The sequence below is a fragment of the Bos taurus genome, chromosome 1, assembly GCF_002263795.3.
Source record: "Bos taurus isolate L1 Dominette 01449 registration number 42190680 breed Hereford chromosome 1, ARS-UCD2.0, whole genome shotgun sequence".
In the NCBI taxonomy this organism is placed as follows: Eukaryota; Metazoa; Chordata; class Mammalia; order Artiodactyla; family Bovidae; genus Bos; species Bos taurus.
In genome coordinates this window covers 83834452-83861406 of record NC_037328.1, presented here as the reverse complement: position 1 = coordinate 83861406, position 26955 = coordinate 83834452, and the positions used below count along the sequence as shown (strand labels likewise).

General features: G+C 41.0%; 1 protein-coding gene across 4 annotated transcripts in view; it reads right to left on the bottom strand.

Annotated features, from left to right (window-relative positions):
• MCF2L2 (MCF.2 cell line derived transforming sequence-like 2) overlaps positions 1–26955 on the bottom strand; it is a 259746-nt gene that overhangs the window by 50950 nt on the left and 181841 nt on the right. For all 4 annotated transcript variants that reach the window (XM_005201629.5, XM_005201631.5, XM_005201630.5 and 1 more), the window contains 5 exons: positions 18482–18548; positions 17313–17428; positions 15646–15715; positions 6054–6146; positions 5086–5178 (listed from right to left, as the gene is read on the bottom strand). In XM_005201629.5, the coding sequence (XP_005201686.2) occupies positions 5086–5178; positions 6054–6146; positions 15646–15715; positions 17313–17428; positions 18482–18548 (439 nt within the window). The remainder of the gene's footprint in view (positions 1–5085; positions 5179–6053; positions 6147–15645; positions 15716–17312; positions 17429–18481; positions 18549–26955) is intronic.

Here is a 26955-nt window from a genome sequence, read left to right as displayed (position 1 = left end):
TTCATGGACAGAGGAGCCTGGTAGGCTACAGTTCTTGGAGTCACAGAGTCAGACACCACTGAGCGACTGAGCACAAGCAGAAAGGATTGCATGCTGTAGCTAAATCATAATTGATTAATTCCCCTCTACTGTTAAATATTTATGTTAAATAATTTGTTACTACAATAACAGTCTTTATACACTTTTCTTAAGGATAAATACCTAGAAGTTGAATTGTTAATGTTAAGAGTTGTGATACATGTTTCCAACTTCTTTAGAGAAGGACTATGTCCCCATCAGCCATATACGAAAAAATTTTTCACCATCCCCTAGCCTACTTGGAGTATTACTATTTAATCAAAAAGTTTTGCCAGCCAAATCAACAGAGCAATCCCACCTCACTGCTGTTTTGAATTTGAATTTCTCAAATAACTAGTGAAGTAGAACTCTCAAAAAAATGTTTGTTATTAGCTTTTATTCTTTTGTAAGCTGCCTAGTTCCTTTGTTCATTTTTCTATTATTTATTTTGTTTTTAATTTCAGGTTTACTGAGGTATAATTGACATATAAAATTGTTAGGTATCTACAGTGTGTCTTTTTTAAAAGAGATTTATACAGTTTTAATGAAAATTTTGAGAATAACAATGTCCATCACTCAACCATGAATAAGACCGAGACTTTTTACGACATGAAGGAGATAGAAATAACAAACTCTGAAAAGGAAGGAAAAAAAAAAAAACACTTCAGGCTAGTGCTTTGTGACAGTCAGAGGGAGGAAGCAACTTATAGCCAACAGAGAAGCTAAGGTGGCAAGATGCTTTGAATGACTAAAATTAAGGAAGCTGAAAACATCCTTAGCCAGGAATTTATGTCCTAAGTTGCTTTAGTTGTGTCCGACTCTTTGTGATGCTATGGACTGTAGCCCGCCAGGCTCCTCTGTCCATGGGATTCCCCAGGCAAGAATACTGAAGTGGATTGCCATTTCCTTCTCCAGGGTACAGCGTGTCTTTTAGTGATCTGACACATGTATATACTGTGAAAAGATTCCCCCACCTGGTTAAATGACACATCTATCATTTCATTTCTTTTTTCAGTATGAACATTTAAATCCTACACTCTTGTCACATTTCAATTATGCAATACAGTCTTACCAACTATAGTCACTACATTTTACATTAGAATTTCAGACCTTATTCATCCTTTTATTTATTTTTTAATTGGAGGAAAACTGTGTTAGTTTCTGCTTTACAATGTGAATCAGCCATAATTATATGTATTTAACTATATAATTAATGAAATACAATAATATAATATCATTATATATACATGTGTGTATATACACACACACACACATATATATATATATATATAATTAGTAAAGGGTACAAACTTTTATTTAGGAGATGAATAAGGAACTGAGAAAGTAGCATTGACATTATCCTGTGTAAAACAGATAGCTAGTGGGAAGCTGCTATATATTAAAAACACAGGTAGCTCAGACTGGTGCTCTGTGATCATATATTATGGTATATTATAATAGCCTTCCATCCCCTCCTTCCCCTCCCTCCCATCCCACCCCTCCAGGTGGTCACAGAGTGCCAGTCTGGGCTCCCTGTGTTATTAATATATAGCAGCTTCCCACTAGCTATCTGTTTCACACAGGATAGTGTATGTATGTCAGTGCTACTTTCTTAATTCCATATTCATCTCCTAAGTAAAAGTTTATACCCTTCACCTATTCTTTTTTTTACATAGTGGTCTATTTATGACATGAGTTGGATTACATAGGAAACCATCATGACCACTTATTCTAGATCATCTTTCTTGCAATAAGCTAAACTTACTGTAAACAAATTATGTACCATTTTGCAAACCATATTTTATTAAAACAAAATCCAAGCAAGGAAAATTCTCTACATTAAATTTGATAGTTTCCATATATCACTTAGCCTGTTTGACAGAAATAATGAGCCCATCTCTACTAATCTTCTAGATTTCTCATATATGTGTTAATATACAATATTTGTTTTTTTCTTTCTGACTTTCTTCACTCTGTAGAGACTCTAGGTCCATCCACATCTCTATAAATGACCCAGTTTTGTTCCTTGACATATATACACTACCATATGTAAAATAGATAGCTAGTGGGAACCTGCCATAAGGCATCAGAGGCTCAGCTCAGGGCTCTGTGATGACCTAGATGGGTGGGATGGGTGGGATGGGTGGAGGAAAGTCCAAGAGGGAGGGGACATATGTGTAGATAGAGTGGATTCACTTCATCGTACAGCAGAAATGAACACAACATTGTAAAATGATTATACTTCAATTAAAAAAATTAAGTAATAGCAAAAACAAACAAAAAAATCATGAGCTCAATGAAAGTGAGTTCTATTGTTCCTTAATGCATTTATCTTTAATGTATGTTGGGCTTCCCTGGTGACTCAGCTGGTAAAGAATCTGCCTGCCAATGCAGGAGGCACAAGAGATGTGGGTTTGACTCCTGGGTCAGGAAGATTCCCTGGAGAAGGAAATGGCAACCCACTTCAGTATCCTTGTTAGGGAAATTCCATGGACAGAGGAGCCTGGCTGGCTACAGTCCATGTGTTTGCAGAGTCAGACATGACTGAGCACACACGCCTAATGTGTGCTAACAAATAATGTATTAGTATTATCTAATCAACTTGCTATGACATAGACATTACATACATTATGTACTCTGTCATGACTTTTAATATCATAACATCTCAGAAGAAAGTATTAAGCATTTCATAGATACTTGTTTTTTGTTTTTTATTGTTAATTTCTATAGGCTTATTATTAAACACGCTGACCATTTGTCACATATCTTGCTAATACAATATTTTCCCCATTTTTTCATGCGTCTGTTTTTAATGGTATAACCTATCATTCCTTTTCCTTTTTGTTTATACTTAGAAAGCTTTCGCACACCAGGATCCCATGATCCTTCCTAAGGCATGAGGCAGTTGGTCCAATATCCATGCTCTCCCAAATAAGCTGATGGTAAGCACTGCAGCGGGGCTTCCCAGGTGAAGTGGTAAAGAACACTCCTGATGTGGGTTCGATCCCTGGGCTGGGAAGATACCCTGGAGGAGGGCATGGCAACCCACTCCAATATTCTTAAGAATTCCATGCACAGAGGAGCCTGGCGGGCTACCCTCAAAGAGTCAGACACGACTGAAGTGACGTAGCACGCAGGCACTGTCCCTCAGAGTAGAGAACACTCCAAAGTTCTTCCTCTCTTCACGGGCATGCCAATGGTTTAACCTTGTTCTTCCAGGCAGGAAGAAGCTTAGCTATGGGATACCTGGTCTATCTTGAGTAGCCTCCCAAGGTTTTTGCACAGACCCCCAAGGAATATTTTATAGTGATCTTGTCTCTTGTTTCCTCAGTGAAATACAAACCTTCGAAGTATTTTTAACATGCATTACCTCACTTAATGTTCCCAAAAAGCATACCAGGAAAGTACAATTACTACCTTCATTCTTTAGGTGAGGGACCTGAGGTACAGAGAAGTTAAGCAATTGCCTGGTTTCACCGTAGCCTGGAATCATCTGAGCCAGACCACACCCAGGATGTCTAATTCCTGAGTCAGTGTTTCTAATCACTATGTCCTACAGACCTCCACGGAAGGTACAGACTTAGCTATTGCATCAACATTGCTTCTATGGGAAAGCTTGAGCTCTTCAGTACTGGGTGCACCAGGCCCAGGAGGTGAAGACCCCTACATAGGTTCTGCTTCCTCCTCATTGAGCCCAGCAGTAGATAGGACTTTTAAAGTTAGGATGACAGTGAAGATGGGGCTGTCAGAGAAGCACAAGGCCCTAAGTGAATGCTTTATCAAACATGCTTATAGATGCCACTCATGGAGGGAATCAGAGGGTCACCTTCCTCACTCCCAGGCTGGTGTGATGACTCCGGGTATGAAACAACAGCTGCAGGTTATGTGATGGAAGCTTCCTGGGGGTCAGCCCTGAGCCAGCTCTTGACCGACTATGCCACCCACTGAACCTATGCGGGAGGGTGAGTGTCCTCACTTTAGAGACAAGGAAACCGAGGCCTGAGAGGCCCCCCTACACTGGCAGCAGCAGAGCCGGTGTAGCCGAAGCTAGGCCTACTGATGCCAAGCTGAGAGGGGGAACTTGTCCTGAGGGCAGAACACTGGTAGTAGCTTAACTGCCCTGAGCCTCCGTTTCTTCACAATCCAGAGCCTCTGGGCATATGACTGTGGGGATTAAGAAATACATGTGGGAAGGTACTCAGTAAACAGCTTGCTTTCAAATTAACAGAGAGTAGCCACTGGGCAAGACCTACTTATAAAGGTTAATTAAAAGTGGCCCAGAAGAGTGGCCCAGACCTTTCCCCTAGCTTATATGTGGGAAAGCAGCCTTGACAGAGCTCCTGACCTGTGTGTGTGGCGGTGGGGGGGGGGGGGGGGCGGTGGGGAGGCTCCTAGGAGTGTTCTCCTGCAGGTGTGCTGGTCTCAGAGCGAGAAAGAACCACTAGGGGGTTCCACAGAACAAATTCCTCCTGTTATGCTGCTCTTGAGAAAAAGCCTCCGTCTAAAAGCAGAGGTAGATGCTGCGGAAGAAGAGAAGAATCCAGTGTTGCCTTCTCCCCTCTGTTTAAATGTATGTAACATATTAACAGTGACTTCAGGGAATATCACAACTCTTTCCTGAAGCTCCTTGCCCCAGCTGTAAAATGGAGCAGATGGTATCTTACCTGTAAACATCTTACCAAGAGTAGTGGCCTGTCTGCCTCCCCATTCTCTAAGCTGCAAGCATGTAGTGGCCTTGTCCTCCCCCGCTTTCCTCCCCAGGACCCCTGCTACAATGAGTTGGGCTCTCCTTAGAGATCCCTGTGCTGGCTACACATTGGACTAGCTAGGCTTCCATGTCCCTATGATTCCTTGGTCTTACTCCTCATTGAAGAAGCTGATTTAGACCTGGGGACAGAAAAAGCCTGAAATATAGTCCTAGCTTCACCCTTGGAAGTTGAAGTTACAATTCTATGTGTGTAAGGTAAAGTGCACCATCATACCTATATCTCTTCTCCCAGCATAGGAAGTACTGTCTCATCAACTTACCTTCAACAGCATCTGGTACTTTATAAGTCTCTGACTTGGCTCTCTCAGACACTTAAAAAGAGGGAGACTGTGACCCAGTTGACGCTGGCATACCTTGAAAAGCCAAACAGAAACAACATGAAACAAAACAACACAGAGAGAACAGAAGCAGCAGCATTTAAATACAAGGGAAGTGGCTTCTTCACGGACAGGACAGGGCAGCGGGGTCGACCAGTTCTGTACTGTTTTGGCTGTTCACTCACTTAGCTACAGACTGTAAAATGAGAGACAGAGGAAAGGGGACAGGCTCGGCTAGTATTTTTAAAGGCAAGTAGGGATGCCAGGCTGTTTATTTCTTTTTGTGTTGCTTGTTCTTTTACGTTGTTTTGTTCTCTCAAGAACTCACTTTATTTTGTTTTCTTGTTTTATAACTTTTTATTGGAGTATAATTGCTTCACAATGTTGTGTTAGTTTCTGCTGTACAATGAAGTCAATCAGTTATATGTATACATATATGCCTATTCATTTCTTTTAGAAAGTAAGTCCATAAGGAGGGAGACAATGGGGCAGCCTTCTGAAAAGGAGGCAGCCTGTCTTCAGGTTGGGGCTTGGGGGTGTGGGAATCTATTTAAGGGTACATGATAGGCTTATTGATATCATCGCAGTGATTCCCCCAAGTGTGACTTAATTCCATTTTTAAAACCTATCCTAAAACAGACAAACAACAACAACAAAAAAACTATCCTAGAAGAGCACTCCATTTTCTCACCAGGCTACAGCTGTTCCTTACAGGTTGTCCCATAGAGACCCAGGGCAGCATTGAAACTTTCAGTGTGTAATTTCAAAATAGGAAAGACTTTAATAAACATAAATCCCAATGCCAAATTCCTCTTCCTAGTTCATACTTTTAGATTTCTTTAAAAATTGGGTGCCTATGAACAGTGTCCCAGGAAAAGAGTTTGTGGGAGACCTTAGAAATGCAGTGTTACCCCAAAGTAGGTGCAGTCTTGACATTCTTGCCAGATTGCCCTGGCTCGGGGCAGGTTCTTATGGTATTTAAAATATATTTGAAGATCTTCTTTCTAGGTGAGAAAAAGTTAGAACAAGTTAACCAGTTAGCATTTTTCCATAAAAGGTATAATGACATGGTTTATTCATTCACTCAATAGGCCTGGGTATTTTCAATGTGTAAGGAACTAGGGAGGCACAACAAATAACCTTATGCTGGAGTGAGTGTGTGACAAGGAGGTAAACAGAGGGCTATAAACAACACAGATATGAATGGAGTACTGTGAGAGAAGCTCTAGGACTCTGGCCAATAAATAACTAAATTCATGAACAGGAGTTGGATTTTCTCTTTATCCTTTCTCCTCTTCTCTTTATCTGGGAACCCAGATAAATATCTCCCCCAAATGGTTTTGCAGTGAGTAATAAAATGGACAAAAATGTGCTGGTGGCTGATGGCCCCTCCTTTCTTCCCATGTGTGCATGCTAAGTCACTTCTGTCATGTCCAACTCTTTGCAATCCTATGGACTGTAGCCCACCAGGCTCCTCTGTCCCCCATGTTATTCTCCAGGCAAGAATGCTGGAGTAGGTTGCCATGCCCTACTCCAGGGGATCTTCCTGACCCAGGGATTGAACCCATGTCTTTTATGTCTTCTGCATTGGCAAGCGCGTTCTTTACCACCAGCACCAACTTTACAGTCATCATGATGCCAACCCTGCAAATAAATCTAAGAAATAACCAAAAGATAGAAACATCCCAGAAGGAAAATATGGCAGTGGAAGTTTGAACACAAACTAAGTGGTCTGGGCAATCCCTGCCTCGGACATCACCTTCAACCTGCAGCACAGGTCTTCCAAGACATGAAAAGCTACACCGCTATCTCATAGCTAGAGATCAAGAGGGATTCCAAGTGCTGTGTGAACTATATTCTTATTGTATCAAAGGCCATGAGAGGTGGGCACACATTTGCCAATATCCAAGGTATAAAGCATACCCAAGCCTGTAGAGTCAGTTTACCAGCGTCATCCTCTCCATCAGGAGAACCCAGTCCATGGCAGCTGTGCTTGCCACAGAGCCTGGACTGCTCCGGCAGAGATGACCATGTGGCCACTTCCTTGTGGATTTCTGTGTTCTCTTGGTGGATGCTGAGCTGATACCTGTGCTCCTAAAGCCTTCACTTTTTGCTTCTGTGTCTGTACTTTGAGTATCACAGAACATTACATGCCTTGCAGCACTGAAATACACTACTGACCTAAATTTGCTCTTCAGTTCAAAATTCTTTAGCAAAAACATGGGAACTAACCAGCAGCATACAAAAGTGCCTGATTCCCTTACTTCCTTATAGAATAAATCAGGAGGCTAAAAAATTGCTACCCCAAAACTCATATTCATACAGGGAGATGTAATTGCTTAGGAATTGGGAAGACCGTTGCTCAGGTTCAGTTCTCAGCTTTGTTAGTTACAAACAAAGCTATTTGCTTATTTGGTCTGAGGTCAGTTACTTAACCTTCCTTCACTTCAGTTTCTCATCTGTTCAGTTCAGTTCAGTCGCTCAGTCGTGTCTGACTCTTTGCGACCCCATGAATCACAGCACGCCAGGCCTCCTTGTCCATCACCATCTCCCGGAGTTCACTCAAACTCATGTCCATCGAGTCGGTGATGCCATCCAGCCATCTCATCCTCTGTTGTCCCCTTCTCCTCCTGCCCCCAATCCCTCCCAGCATCAGAGTCTTTTCCAATGAGTCAACTCTTCGCATGAGGTGACCAAAGTACTGGAGTTTCAGCTCTAGCATCATTCCCTCCAAAGAACACCCAGGACTGATCTCCTTTAGAATGGACTGGTTGGATCTCCTTGTAGTCCAAGGGAATCTCAAGAGTCTTCTCCAACACCACAGTTCAAAAGCATCAATTCTTCGGCACTCAGCCTTCTTCACAGTCCAACTCTCACATCCATACATGACCACAGGAAAAACCATAGCCTTGACTAGACGAACCTTTGTTGGCAAAGTAATGTCTCTGCTTTTGAATATGCTATCTAAGTTGGTCATAACTTTCCTTCCAAGGAGTAAGCGTCTTTTAATTTCATGGCTGCAGTCACCATCTGTAGTGATTTTGGAGCCCAAAAAAATAAAGTCTGACACTGTTTCCACTGTTTCCCTATCTATTTCCCATGAAGTGGTGGGACCAGATGCCATGATCTTTGTTTTCTGAATGTTGAGCTTTAAGCCAACTTTTTCACTCTCCACTTTCACTTTCATCAAGAGGCTTTTGAGTTCCTCTTCACTTTCTGCCATAAGGGTGGTGTAGTTTTTAATTACTTCATTTGTCCCAGAGTAATAGCTTTGTACTTGATAAGAATTTACTACTGGTATTTTGTCTCCAATATCATAAATCATATAGAATTATATGCAGGTTTGTGGTCTGGGTATGAAAAGCTTTGTAAAACTTTAGGAGAGAAATTCTTCTAAGAAAAGATGTCCAGTTAACAATTTCCCAACCATTTCCTAAAATTTGGACAATTTTTATTTGATAATATCCATTTGTTTCCCACAGGAATTTGGTCCTTTTCTCATTCAATAATTTCAATAAATCTTTGCAATAATGATATAAGCAATTATGAAATATTACTAAATTCTGAAACTAGATTTCACATTAGTGGTTTGATTAGTGTAAAGTTGTAAAATGGTATAAAACACTATAGCAATGCTATAAAAGTAATTCAAAAAGGAAATTAATCAGATTGAATACAAAATAGTTTTTAAATTTTATTTATTTTTAATTGGAGGGTAATTGCTTTATAATATCATATTGGTTTCTGCCATACAGCAACATGAAGCAGGCATAGATATACTTATGACCCCTGCCTCTTGAACCTCCTTCCCACATCTCACCCCATCCCACCCGTCTAGGTTGTCACAGAGCACCAGATTTGAGCTCCCTGAGACATACAGCAAATTTGCAGTGGCTATCTGATTTTACATATGATGATGTATATGTTTCAATGCTACCCTCTTAGTTCATCCCAACCTCTCCTTTCCCACCTGAATCCACAAGTCTGTCCTCTATGTCTATGTCTCCATGCTTCCCTGCAGATACGTTCATCAGTACCATCTTTCTAGAGTCCATATATATGCATTAACATATGATATTTGTCTTTCTCTTTCTGACTTACTTCACTCTGTATAACAGGCTCTAGGTTCATCTACCTTATTAGAACTGTGTCAAATGCATTCCTTTTTATGTGTGAGTAATATTCCATTGTGTATATGTACCAAAATTTCTTTATCCATTCATCTGTCAATGGACATCTAGTTTTCTTCCATATCTTAGCTGTCGTAAATAGTGCTGCAGTGAACATTGGGGAACATGTGTCCTTTTTAATTATGGTTTCCTCAGGGTATATGTCCAGTAGTGGGATTGTTGGGTCATATGGAGGTTTCATTACTAGTTTTTTAAGGAATCTCCACACTGTTCTCAAAGTGGCTGGATCAATTTGTATTCCCACCAAGAGTGCAAGAAGGTTCCCTTTTCCCCCACACCCTCTCTAGCATTTAGTGTTTGTAGATTTTTTGATGATGGGCAATTCTGACAAGTGTGAGGTGATACTCATTGTAGTTTTGATTTGCATTTCTCTAATGAGCAAGGTTGAGCATCTTTTTATGTGTTTATTAGCCATTGGTATGTCTTCTTTGGAAAAATATTTGTTCAGGTCTTCTGCCCACTTTTGATTGTGTTGTTTGTTTTTCTGCATGTCAGTTGTTTCAGTTGCTGTTATTTTCTCCCATTCTGAGGATTATCTTTTTCACTTGGTTTATAGTTTCCTTTGCTGTGCAAAATCTTTTAAGTTTAAACAGATTCCATTTGTTAATTTTTGTTTTTATTTCCATTACTCTAGGAGGTGGGACACAGAGGATCTTACTGTGATTTATGTCAGAATGTTCTGCCTATGTTTACCTCTAAACATGTTTAGCTCTAAACCTTTTATTCTGGTCTTATACCTAGGTCTTTAATCCATTTTGAGTTTATTTTTGTGTATGGTGTTAGGGAGCATTCTGATTTCATTCTTTAACACAAAGCTGTCCAGTTTCCCCAGAACCACTTACTGATGAGACTGTCTTTTCTTCATTGTATATTCTTGCCTCCTTTGTAAAAAAATAAAGTGCCCGTAGGTGCATGGATTTATATCTGGGCTTTCTATTATGTTCCATTGGTCTATATTTCTGTTTTTGTGCCAGTACCATACTGCCTTGATGACTGTAGCTTTGTAGTGTAGTCTAAAGTCAGGCAGGTTGATCCCTCCAGTTCCATTCTTCTTTCTCAAGATTGCCTTGGCTATTCAGGGTCTTTTGTGTTTCCATACAAATTGTGAAATTGTTTGTTCTAGTTCTGTGAAAAATACCATTGGTAATTTGATAGGGATTGCACTGAATCTAGTTCAATTTTTTGCATGACCCAATTTTATACTACCCAAAAGATTGCTTTGGGCAGTATAGTCATTTTCACAATATTGATTCTTCCAGTTCAGGAACATGATATATCTATCCATCTGTTTGTGTTGTCTTTGATTTCTTTCATCAGTGTCTTACAGTTTTATGCATACAGGTCTTTTGTCTCTTTCAGTTCAGTTCAGTCGCTCAGTCGTGTCCAACTCTTTGTGACACCATGAATCGCAGCACGCCAGGCCTCCCTGTCCATCACCAACTCCCAGAGTTCACCCAGACTCATGTCCATCAAGTCAGTGATGCCATCCAACCATCTCATCCTATATAGGACTCTCTGAGATTCCTGGATTTGGGTAGCTATTTCCTTTCCCATGTTAGGGAAGTCCTTGACTATTGTTGTTTTTCAGTTGCTAAGTCGTGTCCTGCTCTTTGCAACCCCATGGGTTTGCAGCATGCCAGGCTTCCCTATTCTTCACTATATCCTGGAGTTTTCCCAGACTCATATCTATTGAGTCGGTGATGCCATCCAACCATCTCATCTTCTGTTGCCCCCTTCTCCTCCTGCCCTAAACCTATAATCTCCTCAAATATTTTCTCATACCATTTCTTTTTGCTGTCTTCTTCTAGGGCCCCTATAATTCTAATGTTGGTACACTTAATGTTGTCACAGTGGTTGCTGAGACTGTCCTTATTTCTTTTTATTCTTTTTTCTTTATTCTGCTCTGCTTCAGTTATTTCCACTATTCTATCTCCCAGCTCACCTGTCTGTTTTTCTGCCTCAGATAGTTTGCTATTGGTTCCTTCTAGTGTATTTTTAATCTCAATTATTGTGTTGTTTATTGACGATTGTCTATTCTTTAATTCTTCTAGGTCTTGATTAAGTATTTCTCATATCTTCTCTATCCATGCCTCCAGTCTATTTATCTGTGCCTCCATTTTGTTTCCAAGATTTTGGATTGTCTTTACTATCATTACTCTGAATTCTTTTTCAAGTAGACTGCTTATTTACTCTTCATTTGTTTGGTCTTACGGGTTTTGTTTTTTTACCATATTCCTTCATCTGCTGCATTTTTCTCTGTATTTTCATTTTGTTTAATTCACTGTGTTTGGGTTCTCCTTTCTGCAGGCTGGAGGATTGTAGTTCCTCTTAACTGTGGAGTCTGCCTCCTGTGAATGAGGTTGGACCAGTGTTTTGTAAAGGTTTCCTTTTTGGGAGGACTTATGCCTGTGTTCTGGTGGATGGAACTGGATCTTGTCTCTCTGAGGGGTACTGCTGAGTCCAGCAGTGTGTTTTGGGGTGTCTATGGGCTTGGAATAGCTTTGGGCAGCCTTTCTGCTAATGGGCAGGGCTGTGTTTCTTTTTGCTAGTGATTTGGCATGAGGTGTCTGGCACTGGAGCTTTCTGGCCTTTGGGTGAGGCTTGGTCTTAGTGTTGAGATGGAGGCCTTTGGGAGAGCTCTTGTCAATTAATGTCCTATGGGATTGGGAGTTCTCTTTGGTGGTCCAAAGTCCTGTACTCAGGTCTCCCACTTCAGGAGTTCAGGCCTGATCCCTTACTGTGGCACCAAGATTTCACAGGCCTCATAACACAGAAGATAAAACCCCAACTCAATAGCCAAGGTGAAACCAACTCTCAATAGCCAAGAACACCCAAAGAAACTCACACACTTACAAAGGGAAAAGAAGAGAGAAAACATAGAAAAAAAGGATAAAAAAGGAATAAAAGAAGAAGAATGCAATCAAGACTGGGGTAAAAATAAATTTATTTAAAATTAAAACATTTTAAAAATGGAAAAAGTAGGTTATGAAAAATAAAAATTTAAGGGATAATTTTAAAAAAGAACATGAAATAATATGAAAAAGAAAAGAAAAAAGGCTGAAAGGTGAAAGGGTGAAAAGGAAAGGAGGAAAATGTATATAGAGTGGCAATTCCACCTCCACCTCCCTAGGAGTTCTTCCAAAACTCAGCTGTTCTCTGGATCTGTTGTGGGGACAGTACAGACTCTAATCTAGCCCTATACCTGTGTGTGCTTTCCTCCAAAGTCCACAGTGGCCAGAGCTAGGGCTTCTTCTTTTGTGTGAACACTCATTGTCCTTTTATATATTCCATAGGACTTCCCTGGTGGCTCAGTGGTAAGGAATCTGCCTGCCAATGCAGGAGACGTGGGTTCGATCCCTGGGTCAACAATATCCCATGGAGGAGGAAATGGCTACCCACTCAGTATTCCTGCCTGGGAAATTCCATGGACAGAGGAGTCTGGTGGGCTATAGTCCATGGGGTCACAAAGAATTGGACATGACTTATCAACTAAACAACAAGACTCAGAGTTTACCTAGTTGATCGTGTGGATTTAGTCCGCAACTTGTACAGCTGGTGGAAAGGTTTTCAATGGTCTTCCTTAGCCACTCTGCCCCTGGAGCTCAACTGTGGTTTTATCTTCACCTCTGCATATGGGTCATCCACTGGAGTTTGCTCCTGAGGCTGCCCTGGAGGACTTGGGTCTGCCCCAGTGAAGACTGGGTATGGAGGTGGCGTGATTGCTTGGATCAGAGACCCTGGAAACACCAGGTATGCGGGGGAGCTGGTGCAGGAGATATGGCTCTATTAGGACTTTTTCTAGCTTCTGGCAACTCCGCCCCAGTGAGGACCAGGTATGGAGGTGGCTCAGCTGGCTGCATTGTGGGGAACCTGGCAGTGCCAGGTGTGCAAGGGAGCCGGTGGCCATGGGTACATGAGATTTTCACAGTATTAGGGTTTGTTTTTTTTTTTTCCTAGCCTCTGGCAGCTCTACCCTAGTGAGGACTAGGTGTGGAGGTGGCACAGATGCTTGGATCCCAAGAAACCTGGATGCGCCAGATGTATAGGGAAGCCAGCAGCCACAGGTGCAGGATATAAGGATATAAAAAGGCTATTAGAGCCTTTTTCTAGCCTCTGGCAGCTGGTGGTCAAAGGGCTTCCTTGGCTGGTCCTTCTATGGTGCTTGGTGCAGCAAGCACTCAAAGGGCCCTCCTGGCTGGGGTCCCTCTCTATTGCTCAGTGTGTCAGGCACTCAAAGGGCCACTATCTCTGGGGTCTTTCTCCATCAGCTGCTAGCATCAGTATGTGGGGGGAGAGAGAGGCTACAGTGATGGTCCTACTCCCTGCACTTGACTCAGCAGTATCACCCTGCCTCCAGAGCTGCCCAGCTTTCCTCCAAGGACATTCTTCTATCTCCTCCCTCACATCCCCTCAGGATGTCTCCCACAGTCAATAGCAATCCTTGTCCTGGGATTGCTCTCCAGTCCCTACCCAGCCACTGTGCATTCTGGAAGACCTGTGTCCCTGTCTGGGGTACATAGGGCTGCAGTACAGATTGTTTGTGTGGTTCTCACTCCATTCAGACCTTCACAGATCAGCTGCTTCATCCTCCAACAGCCTCAAATGCCTTCCCTTTGTCCCAAACTATTCCTCCAATGCGGGGGTTTCACCCCTGCTTCAGTCCCTCCACCCCATGGGTTCAGGTCCAGTCCTACTCACTCTCTTTCTGTTTTTTCCCTTCCTTCCTTCATTCTACCAAGTTTTGTGTCAATCTATGTATTCCCTTCTGGTGGTCAGGGACTCCAGACAGCTCTCAGCTGGTGCTCTGTGAGATCCTCTGCATCTGAAGATGTATTCCTGATGCAAGCTCAGAGAGAGATATACTCTGTGGCCACCTACTGCGCTGCCATCTCATCATCTCCTCCAAAATAGTTTTTATGTATCTTTAATTCTGGTTCAGGATGAAAAACCTATGATAAGGCTGTGATGGAAAACCCAGGTAGGGCTATGGAAGGGATCTTCTAGGTTGGTTAAAGCTCTGAGGGTTGAAGACTATTTCTCCACTGTGTCTAATAGCTTGAAACCTGGGGAATCTTCATTTCCTTGCTTTCAGTTTATCACAAATACTGCTGTTAGACTTATCAGTCCTACTTTGAGCTGCTGAAAAATGTTTAAGTTGTTTAATTTATTGTCTCAGGCTCATTAAAAAAAAAAGAGCAAGAGAATGAAAAGAAGCGTTGATTGGGAGAGAGAGAAGAAATGCGAAAGACTTAGAAAGTAGAGGGCATCTGGATCAGGTTTCCCAGTGGCTCAGCAGTAAAGAATCTGCCTGCAATGCAGAAAGACACAGGAGATCTGGGGTCAGTCCCTGGGTGGGGAAGATTCCCTGGAGAAAGAAATGGCAACCCGCCCCAGTATTCTTTCTTGAAAAATTCCATGGATAGAGGAGCCTGGCAGTCCATGGGTTGCAAAGAGTCAGACACAACTGAGCACTGCACTGTACTTGATACCGTAGAAAATAAAGTGGAAGAAATATTTTCTGAGAGTTTCAGTTTCGCAGTTCTTTTGAGAGTGTTAATACAACTTTAGCGAAGAATTTAAGCCTGCTGTTTGACTCTTGTCCTAAGACAATGTCAACCACAAATTGGCACTTGCCAAGGTCATTTGTCACCTCCCTCTATGGAGACTGAATCCTGTGCTACTGCAGCTGTTGTGAAGAGTGAAGCACTCTGTGCTCCAGGGAAGCTGGTGGAACACGTCTTTAGATAGTTAGATATTTTCAGGAACCTATCTTATAATTCCCAATCCTTGCATCTTCTAAATCCCTTCACAGTGACATCAGCTCCTCATGACTAGCAGAAAACTTTTTGTAAAATAAGTGCATGATGGCACTGAACTCTCGTTTCACCAAAATCTTCTATATTGACCTTCCCCAGCTACCACTTTGGAGCAGTTTCTCAGAACTGCCTCCTGGACTGCAGTCCTCATTTTGCCCCAAATAGAACTTAACTCACACTCGCACTTTGTGTATCTCTTTTTTAGTTGACAACAGTTAGCTTAGTCATTCAGAGGAGGATTATCTACCTCAGGGATCAGGGGGGCCAGTCTTCCATTTCAGGAGGCTTTGCAGGAAACCAGGCTTGCAGTCCTTCCCACCCAGCAGGGTGAACTCAGTTCACGCTGGGTGAAGTCCTGCAAAGATCTCCCAGTTTGCATTCAAAGGGCACATACAAGTTTTTAGACCATTTGTGTTTCCATTTGCCCTTGTCATTTATATAGAAAATACACTATTTAATCACAAGGTTATTTTGACTTATTAGGGGCATAGACTTACTCTCTTGAGAAAGCAACGTGCCAGAAGTTCAGGGTTTTCGGTGCATTTTTCCAATTCTTTTAGAAAAGTCCTAGGGAAAGAAAAGTATAATATTGTTTTGATTTTTATATATATGGGATTAACAAAACTTTTTTTTGAAGTAAAATCACATAATGCCTTAAGAAATGCATAGAAAAATATTGTTTTCCAGGCTTTACCGCTTTTGACTCATCTTCAACATGCTGATTTGGAAGAAAAAAATATATATTCTGTGCCATTAATAGGATTCTGTGAAACCACTCATACCTGTTCGGGTAATTCTAAGCACCAGACAGATTGGATACACTGATGATCTCTGCTGCATGATAGTGACATTAACAAGAACCACTGTTGCTGCTGTTACTACTACTACTATCATTGAAAGCTGACTATAAGTCAGGCATAAGCTAAGTGCTTTGCAAATAGTATCTGATTTAATCCTCCACCAAACCTTGCAAAACAGGGTTTCATAAGTGTGAAACCTGAGGTTCAAAGAAGCTGTATAACTTCTCCAGCAAAAGAAACAGAAATAGTATTTTTATTTCAGCTTTGTGTCTGACCAATAGACAAAGAGATGGGTTAAGAAACAACTGTGATTCCATTCACCAAGCAGTCTCTTCCTTCCTGTCAAGTAGATGTGAGAGCCTGGAGCCATTAGAATGGGTAAAGTAGTAAGCACAAGATGTGGTTTTGTCATCTGTAAAATGAAAGAGTTGGAACGTGATTTCCAAAGTCCCCTCCTTTTCTCATTTTTTAGAACCCAACACCTTGGGCTAAAAGGACAATTGGGCTAAAAGGACAGGAGCTATGGGCTAAAAGGACAGTTGTTTGACTGGTTAGCATTTTCTAACACCCTGGTTCCCAGCACCCCCCTATGATAATAGGTAAGTGGATTTGTGTCTTAGTCAACTTTGTACTCCTAATGCGGAACACAGTGCCTGACACAGAACAGGTGCTCAACAAATGCTGATGTGTGAATAGATGAATAAGGAAAAGAACTCACAAATGAATACAACATCGATGCCTGACTCTAGTACATGCTCCATTAATGTCTTTTCCCTTCTTCCTTGGGGACCTTCTCATCTCATCCCACCCCAATCCAATCCACTGAAGCTGAGTTTCAGCTTTAGCACCAATGAGTATTCAGGACTGATTTCCTTTAGGACTGACTCGTTTGATCTCCTTGCAGTCCAAGGGACTCTCAAGAGTCTTCTCCAACACCACAGTTCAAAAGCATCAATTCTTCAGCACTCATACATACATGACTATTGGAAAAATCATAGCTTTGACTAGATGGACCTTTGGCAGCAAAGTGATGTCTCTGCTTTTTAATATGAAAAGCTGGAACTCCAATACTTTGGCCACTTGATGCAAAGAACTGACTCATTGGAAAAGACCCTGATGCTGGGAAAGTTGAAGGCAGGAAGAAAAGGGGACAACAGAGGATAAGGTGGTTGGATGGCATCACCAACTCAATGGACATGAGTTTGAGCAAGCTCCAGGAGCTGGTGAGGGACAGGGAAGCCTGGTGTGCTACAGTCCATGGGGTCACAAAAAGTCAGACATGACTGAGAGACTGAACTGAACTGAACTGATTTCCATTCTTCTCTTATTTTCCGTTTTCTCTGATAATTTGAATCATTATATACCTGCTGTGAAATTCGTAAAGTTCTCTAATGTTCCCAAAGAGAAACTCCTTGTTATTCCGCAGAACATCTGGAATTAGATGCTTCAGCCAGATAAAATCCATTGGAATGATATATCCCTGCAGAGGTGGAAAGAGAGTAGGTTTTACAAACAGGAACACATAAGATATGATCTGAATTAGACAGTGTAGAGGCCAAAACTTTAATAATTGGGGAGTATGGCACACATGTTTACTGCAAGCCATTCCTTCAGATACTTTCTTTCGATGTTATAGTCCTCATTGGTCTATCTTCAGAATAAGATGGCTTAATGGCAATGATAATATGATGGCATTTTTACAGGAAGAACAAATCCATTTTTTAAATTTGCCACAAAAGTCAAATGGAAAAGGAAAAAAAACTTACCCCTTATTTTATGACCTGATGCAATTACTATTGTCTTATTTCTTTTATGGCTTTTTAAAAGCTTATTATGTATGGTTATAATCACAGTACATATATAATTTGTAGTCTGTTTTTCTATATGTATTTTTAGACTCTGGTTGTAAATTTTTAAAAGTACTATTTTTAATTTAATCTTACAAGCATTTATTTCAATGTTGATGTTTATTATTAAAAATAATTATTTTGTAACAGTTGACTAATACTGCATTTAGCATCAACCATTCCCGTTTTTATTGGATATTTGGTTTTATTCTGATGTTTTATTGTAAAAACTTTCCATTATAAGTTTTACATATAGTTTATTTCTCAAGATTACTACCTTAGGAAAATAGAGAAAATATAAATTTTACTCTTAAGTAAAAAGAATACTACTTAATACAATGAGAAACAATTCTATTTATCAAAATGTTTAAATTATCACATCTGTTGTTGGCAAGCATATGATGAACCTAAGTGGGGCATTACTAGAATCATATGAGTTGCTACAATCCTTTGGAAGTTATTTTGTTACATGAATCAACAATCATAGAATGCTCTTATTCCTCCTGAAAAAAAAAACAAAACAAAAACAAAAAAAACAAACAACATACCAGTTGTGCTATTATAAGACCTGAAACTTTGGTGGGAATTCTAGAGACATAAGGCAACTATCCTGAATTTCTTTCTGCAACAAAATTTTTACAGTTTGAATACATGATTAACATCCCCCTTGCCCCAAATCTACTTACATCAATTATGTTCTTAATCTCTTTTATGTAAGTCACTTCAGTCTCAACCAAGTCACGTATAATATGCCTGAATCAGCAGCAGGTGGGAAGATGAAAGAGAGAGAGAGTGGGGTGGGGGGAAGCAGTGTTTTAGAATTCTTTTACAATAACAGTCATCAATACAGTTCCCCTCAGTGGCTCACCTACTTAGGTTGTAGTCAGTTCATTCTGTTCTGCTGAACACCCAAGGCCAACATCTCACAAAACCACACTCTGATCACTCTGGCATGAGAAGAAACGGCAAAGTTAAAGGACTCAGAATCCATGTATGCAGCCAGAGAATGACCTATTTGTGGGCCATAGTGTGGGGGGCAAGAGGGCAGACACTGGAGTAGAAAATATCAGGTTTGGTTTCTTGGTCAGGAAGGTCTGCCTGATTCCTACATTGCACATGTGGTTTCCTAGATTTTATCTCCAGCCTTCTGCTATTTCATTGCTCACATCATGATCTTTGACCTATAGGGATGCCTTTTTTTTGTGCATGGGGTTGGATGCCTGTCCTTCCCCCTTCCTCTGGCATTCCATGTTTCTGTGTGATTGATGTCCTACAGCCAGAAGACATGAGCTTTTTCTGTTTCTATTGGAAAGGCAGGTGGGAGGTGTGGTATGCAGAATTCTAACATGGCCTGCAAGATTCCTGGCCCCTAGTGTACATACACCTCCTCCCAGTTAGTCAATCAAACACTAACATAAGTGAAGATATTTTGCCATTCTGTTTTGTTCCAAATCAGTTGACCTTAAGATAGGTAGATTATCAGGTTGGGCATGTCCTACTCACGTGGACTCTAGATCTGGATCTAAAAGTCAGTGAGACTGGAAGCACAAGAAGGATATAGCACAAAGGACATTCTTCTTTGCTGGATTTGGAGATGGAGGTGGGGTATGCACCAAGGATCACAGGCAGCCTCTAGAAGCTGAGTGAAAGTGAAGTCACTCAGTCATGTCCGACTCTTTGCGACCTCATGGACTATAGCCTACCAGGCTCTTCCCTCCATGAAATTCTCCAGGCAAGAGTACTGGAGTGGGTTGCCATTTCCTTCTCCAGGGGATCTTCCTGACCCAGGGATCTAACCCGGGTCTCCCGCATTCCAGGCAGATGCTTTAACCTCTGAGCCACCAGGGAAGCTGAATGGCCCCCAGCTAACAGCCAGCAAGGAAACAGAACTTCAGTCCTATGGTTGCAAGAAACTGAATTCAGCCACAACCGCATAAACTTAGAAGATAACTTGTAAGAAGTGCAACTGGCCAACACCTTGATTTTATCTATGTGACTTCAGCAAAAAGCCAGTCTTGCTATGCTCAGGCTCCTGAGGCAACAGTGGGCTGAACTGTTAAGCTTGTGGCTGGTTTTCAATGCAGCAATAGAAAAACAAAAGAAAAAGTGAGGCCAGTCCCCACGTCTATCTCCAGACTGTTTTCTTTCTCTCCTCAGGTTGTGTGGCCACACTTTCCTTTTTAGGGCTTTCTTTCGGGCCTCCAAGTGAATCAGTGTTTGTACAAGTGTTCACATGTAGAATATATACATTTGTGGTTTCCTATGAGCTGCTCATGAGTTATCTATTAAACAGTAGCCTACCCTAGAAAATAGTTTATTTTCCTTTCATAAGAATAGATATGACAAATAGGGACAAATAATCAAAGGATGCGATATAGGAAATTCACACAAATATACAAATGACTATTAGTCTTATAAAAAAATGCTCAGTACATATGAATCCAACAAAAGCATGGTATAAAGAGGTAACAATTTTCAGCTTCTATAGTATGTCAGACATTGCAAACCTCAAAGGAAGACTGGCAGATGAAGATATGAAAACATGCTCGGATAATACTAGCAAAAGTATAAATTTGTGCAAGATATCTTGAAAATAACTCATCGTGATTTAAAACACACACTGACTGGTGTGTGTGACTTAACTCAGCATTTTCACTTCTAAACATGTTCATTGTTTGTAATTAAAACAACAGAACCTCAACAACAACAAGACACAAAATGGAAATTACTTAAATTATGGTACATACACGCAATGAAATGCCATGCAGTTTTTAAAAAGAATGAAGCTGACTGAATCATGCTGATACGACACAGTCCAAGAGTTTTAAGTGAATTAAAAAACAACAACCAAATGTACAACAATGTGTAGAATATGACTAGTTGTATAAAATTCACACTATTTGTGTAAAATGAGTGTGTGTACATACATATATGTAAAATTATCTATGCTTAGAAAATTCATGCCAAGAAGCTTAAAACATTTTTAACAGTGATTCCCTTTAGAGTGATAATGAAGACAAGAAAATAGAGGAAAATTTTTTACATTTTACTCTTCACCCTTCTTCAATCTTTGATTTGAAAAAAAATGTAAGGACTTGTTGGTGGTCCAGTGGTTGAGAATCCACCTTCCAATGCAGAGGACACCAGTTTGATCCCTGGTTGGGGAACTAAGATCCCACATGCCACAGGGGAACTAAGCCAACCAATGACAATGAATGAGCCTGCACACTCCAGAGTTCATGCTCTGCAGTAAGAGAATCCCACAGATATAACAGAGAAGCCCCATTCCCCATGTTGCAACTAGGAAAAGGATGAGTGCTGCAATGAAGACCCCGTGTAGCAAAAATAAAAATTTAAATACTTACTGCGTTTATAATGTTAAAAAATGGTTTACATGACACTTTAAAATGAATGTTACTGACAGTAATGACATATACACCCTATTTGAAAGATATCCTACAGTTTACCCTATACTGTAACTCAATGATTATTTTTTCTTAAAATGAAAAATTTATATCTATTTATAAATGCTTGTTATAAGACAAAACTGATAAAGGACAGCCATTGACCAAGGATACAATTTCAAGGAGTATAATTCTACCAAAAAAGTTACTTCAAGATCATATTTATTAGTAGCTAATGAGTCTCTTGTCCCATCACTTCATGGGAAATAGATGGGGAAACAGTGGAAATAGTGTCAGACTTTATTTTTTTGGGCTCCAAAATCACTGCTGATGGTGACTGCAGCCATGAAATTAAAAGACACTTACTCCTTGGAAGGAAAGTTATGACCAACCTAGACAGCATATTAAAAAGCAGAGACATTACTTTGCCAACAAAGGTCCGTCTAGTTAAGGCTATGGTTTTTCCAGTGGTCATGTATGGATGTGAGAGTTGGACTGTGAAGAAAGCTGAGTGCCAAAGAATTGATGCTTTTGAACCGTGGTGCTGGAGAAGACTCTTGAGAGTTCCTTGGACTGCAAGGAGATCCAACCAGTCCATTCTAAAGGAGATCAGTCCTGGGTGTTCATTGGAAGGACTGATGCTGAAGCTGAAACTCCAATACTTTGGCCACCTCCTGCAAAGAGTTGACTCACTGGAAAAGACTGTGATGCTGGGAGGGATTGGAGACAGGAGGAGAAGGGGACGACAGAGGATGAGATGGCTGGATGGCATCACCATCTCGATGGACATGAGTTTGAGTAAACTCCGGGAGTTGGTGATAGACAGGGAGGCCTGGCGTGCTGCGATTCATGGGGTCGCAAAGAGTCGGACACGACTGAGCGACTGAACTGAACTGAAGTGAATCAGTCTCTAAGTAAAATGTTCCTTTGATTTTTGTAAATCATCCTGAAATTATGATAATTGCTATGTCAGAAAGAAATACAGGCCTCAATACCAATCTGTTTCTAAGAGCCATGACATTAAGTAGGACCACAGCAACAGTTAAACATTCATAGAAAACCAGAGTGCAGCCAGCCTCTTATGCCCCTGTGAAGCACTGGGCTTAAGTAACTTGGCAAGGCTGTTTAAGGATGTATTGACAATTAAATGAAGTCACAAGGCAGAAATAACTAAGTGGTGGGCAGAAGTAAGTCTTATCATTCAACATTTATATAAGAACTTAGAGACCCCTAGGAGTCTTTAACATCTGACACAAGAAAATATTCACAACTCAGAAGCAAAAAAAATCCCTGGTCAGGTCATGTTCCAACTTCAACTGCTTCATTTTAGTACTTTTTTGAGTGCAATGGATAAAACTCCCAACAACAGGAAGTCCCCTGAACACTGGTGGGCTTCATTTCAGTTCAGGTTAAAAAAAAAATTCTCATACCATTGTTAGTCATTCTTTTTCTTTTCTTCTCCTTTGTTTTCCTTTCAAATAACTTTATAATACTGGAGAAAATTAATGATTCTAGCTGATGATTGCCTACTTTATTATTCCAAATCACTTTGTTCACAGGAAAAAACTCAAGGATTTAATATCTAAAGTCATCAAGTGTATATTATGCAGGTGAAAACATTGGGAGTACTCAAGTAATTTTAAAACTTTAAACATGTAGAGCAATTTATGTCCTGGTGGATATCTACCCAGGGGTGGAACACTGTAATTACGATGGGGTTGATGATGCCAGATCAGCCTGCACGAATGTATTCTACACTAAATGTACTCTCTGGCTTTGATTTACACATAAAAATGGATCTCCCTTCACCCACATCCCTAGGTCATTAAGGAGGAAATGGTAAGGGACTATTTTTTTTCTGAAGCTACATTTCAAGGTAGCATAAAAACATAACTTTGTATGGCTAATTCCATCCTATATAACACCTCCTCTTTGCTTCAGATGACACCATAACCAAGAGACAGGAAAGGAAAGCTTTTAAAAAGATGAATGCAGCCCTATTTTGTACACAAGATTATTAATGCAGTATGTACATGTTAGGATTTCCTAGTAAGTTTCTTCTTTGCCCACACACCTTAATCTGTTCCCTCTTTTAACCCTTGCCCCCATCCCCTCCTCAATTTCCCAGCTCTCCAATAGAAGAATGTTCTTTTGAAAACCAGTCTGTTAGAAGTATATTTTTGCTCATTAACTGTCAATACAATTTGCCATCAAAGGATTTCATTTACTCCTCATAGTCTATCATATCACACACATCAAAACTATTATAGATATTCACTTAAAAAAAGCTAGTTTTCATCTCATACTCTCTTTGCAAAAATGAAACATCTGTTTTTATCCTTTTCAAACCCCAAAGCTTCTGATGTAATGGATATTCATCTTCTTAAACCTTTCTTTTCCTTTGGTTTCTCTTTATTATTCATGTTTCATTTACCAGCCTGTTTCTTCTCTATTCCTTTCTTGTTTCGTCTTTCTCCTTATGTCTAATATTGCTGCTCCCTCAAGATCTGAACTCAAGTTTCTAGACTTCCTTCTCTCCTCTTCCCTCGTGCTGTTGACTCTCCCACATCTTTATCTTCCTGCCAAATCTTTGGTCATGCTCAAGCCCAAATGTCTTCACCTGGATGCCTCACAGACACCTCAACACCTCGGGTTGAAGCAGAATTCATCAGACAGAAATAGCATACGTATTGGTACTTACATGCTCCATCACTCAGTCGTGTCTGACTCTTTGTGACCCCATGGACTGTAGCCCATCAAGCTCCTCTGTCCATAGAATTTTCTAGGCAAGAATACTGGAGTGGGTTGCCATTTTCTCCTTCAAGGGATCTTCCCAACCCAGAGACCAAACCCATATCTCTTGCGTCTCCTACATTGGTAGGTGGACTCTTTACAACTGAACCACCTGGGAAGCCCTATGCATATTGGTGGAAAAGTCGTATTCTAAGGTTCCTAAAAATCACCCTGTTTATTTAACTTATATGCAGAGTACATTATGAGAAACGCTGGGCTGGAAGAAGCACAAGCTGGAATCAAGATTGCCGGGAGGAATATCAATAACCTCAGATATGCAGATGACACCACCCTTATGGCAGAAAGTGAAGAGGAACTAAAAAGCCTCTTGATGAAAGTGAAAGAGGAGAGTGAAAAAGTTGGCTTAAAGCTCAACATTCAGAAAACGAAGATCATGGCATCTAGTCCCATCACTTCATGGGAAATAGATGGGGAAACAGTGGAAACAGTGTCAGACTCTATTTTCTGGGGCTCCAAAATCACTGCAGATGGTGATTGCAGCCATGAAGTTAAAAGACACTTACTCCTTGGAAGGAAAGTTATGACCAACCTAGATAGCATATTCAAAAGCCGAGACATTACTTTGGCAACAAAGGTCCATCTAGTCAAGGCTATGGTTTTTCCAGTGGTCATGTATGGATGTGAGAGTTGGACTGTGAAGAAAGCTGAGCACCAAAGAATTGATGCTTTTGAACTGAGGTGTTGGAGAAGACTCTTGAAAGTCCCTTGGACTGCAAGGAGATCCAACCAGTCCATTTTAAAGGAGATCAGTTCTGGGTGTTCTTTGGAAGGACTGATGTTGAAGCTGAAACTCCAATACTTTGGCCACCTCCTGCAAAGAGTTGACTCACTGGAAAAGACTGTGATGCTGGGAGGGATTGGCGGCAGGAGGAGAAGGGGACAACAGAGGATGAGATGGCTGGATGGCATCACCATCTCGATGGACATGAGTTTGTGTGAACTCCGGGGGTTGGTGATGGACAGGGAGGCCTGGCGTGCTGCAATTCATGGGGTCGCAAAGAGTCGGACATGACTGAACGACTGAATTGAACTGAACTGAAAACACAGTTGTTATTGCAAATTCTTCCCTACCATTATTGCTTACATTCAATCTGTCACCAAGTCTTGTCTTTTCATCTCTGAATACACCTCTTGGAATTACCACTTATTCTCCATTTCCAGTACCTCCAATACAGAGCAAACTCCCCTGTCTTCTTATCTTGAATACTTTGGCACAATCCTAGCAACTCACTTGTGCCCCTGAGATCTCATTCCCATCAATCTATTACACAGACCACCAGTTTATGCCCTTCCTAAAGCTCCAAGTCCATTATGCCATCATTCTCTGTCTTAAAAACCTTAAAATAGCTTTCAATTGCCCACAACTGTCAATGTTCCTCCCAGGATTTCAAGACTCTCCATTCATGTGAAAAGAATTTTCTTAGGGTGCTTGCTCAAAAGGTAAATACAGATCGAAAGATTCAGAATGATTCAGATGCTGCGAAAGATTGAAGACAGGAGGAGAAGAGGGAGACAGAAGATGAGATTGTTGATGGTTGGGTGGCATCATTGACTCAATGGACATGAGTTTGAGCAAACTCCGGGAGATAGTAAAGGACAGGGAAGCCTGGCAAGCTGCAGTCCATGGGGCGGCAATGAGTCAGACACAACTGAGTGACTGAACAACAACAAGATTCAGGATGAGGAGCAATATGGTCAAAGAAAACAAAAAAAGCCATCAGTTAATCCTTATTTTACAAGTGGAAAAAGAAGGGCCCAGAGCCATGCATGGACTTGCCCAATGTCTTTGGCTTTGGCAAAGTCAATGTTTTTGCTAACACATTATGTTGCCCCTCTTGACCTACGTTTGGGGACACATTTAAAATTCTGTTTGCTGATTATGAAATAAAACACAAATTGAAATGAAACTAGCATGATGATATAACAATACTGAGTTTCAGAAAAATAGGTTTCCAGGTCTATCTCTGCTTCTAATATGCAGGGTAGCTTTGAACAAGCCATTTTCTTTCTTGGGGTCTCCATTTCATCATGGATTAGATCAGCTCGAGTATCCCTACTGGCTCTCATAGGTCATTTGCTAAATATCTTATCATCTTTTCTAAAAATTTATTTTTAATTGGAGAATAATTGTTTTACAATGTTGTGTTGGCTTCTGCCATACATCAACATAAATTGCCCACAGGTATACATATGTCCCCTACTTCCTGAACCACCCTCCCACCTTCCGGCCCATCCTACCCGTGTAGGTTGCCACAGAGCACAGAGTTGAGCTCCCTGAGTCATACAGCAAATTGTCACTGGCTATCTAATTTTCTATATGGTAATGAATATGTTTCAATGCCACTTCCTGAATTTGTATATATTATCATCTTGAATAAGATATATGAAATGATCTTTGGTTTAATCACACCTTGCTTCTCATTTCTCACAAGAAAAAAAGCAAAGGTCATAAGCTTTTCAGTTAATGTGTGACTGCATGCACAGTAGGATGGCAAGGAGAAGGAATCGGCGTGGGCTGGAGAGATCCTGGAGGTGAGATCTGAACTGTCCTCTGGGTAAGAAGTGAGGACTTGCAGCAAGACAGGAGGGTGACCCAGGAAGGAGGAAACAGGAGTAGGGGCTAGGAGTCCTGGCTACATGCAGGGCCCTGTGAGAACCAGGCTGCTGGGGCAGGGTCTGGGTGGGGAGCGTGGGAGGCAGGGGGAGCACGAATGCAGGAGATGGTCATTGTGCCAGGTGGTGGTGGGACCCAGGGAAAGGTGCAGGAGACTGAGTTGGCCAACAGGGCAGGGAATGTCAGGAGCCTGTTTTGTTCAGCACAGAATAGGTCCTGAGGCTTCAGACGTACAAAAACATGCTCTTAGTTCCACATCCTTCTTCTGTTTGATTAGGTGTTCCATAACTGTTTAATAAATTCCCAGAACTATAAATGGTAACAATAT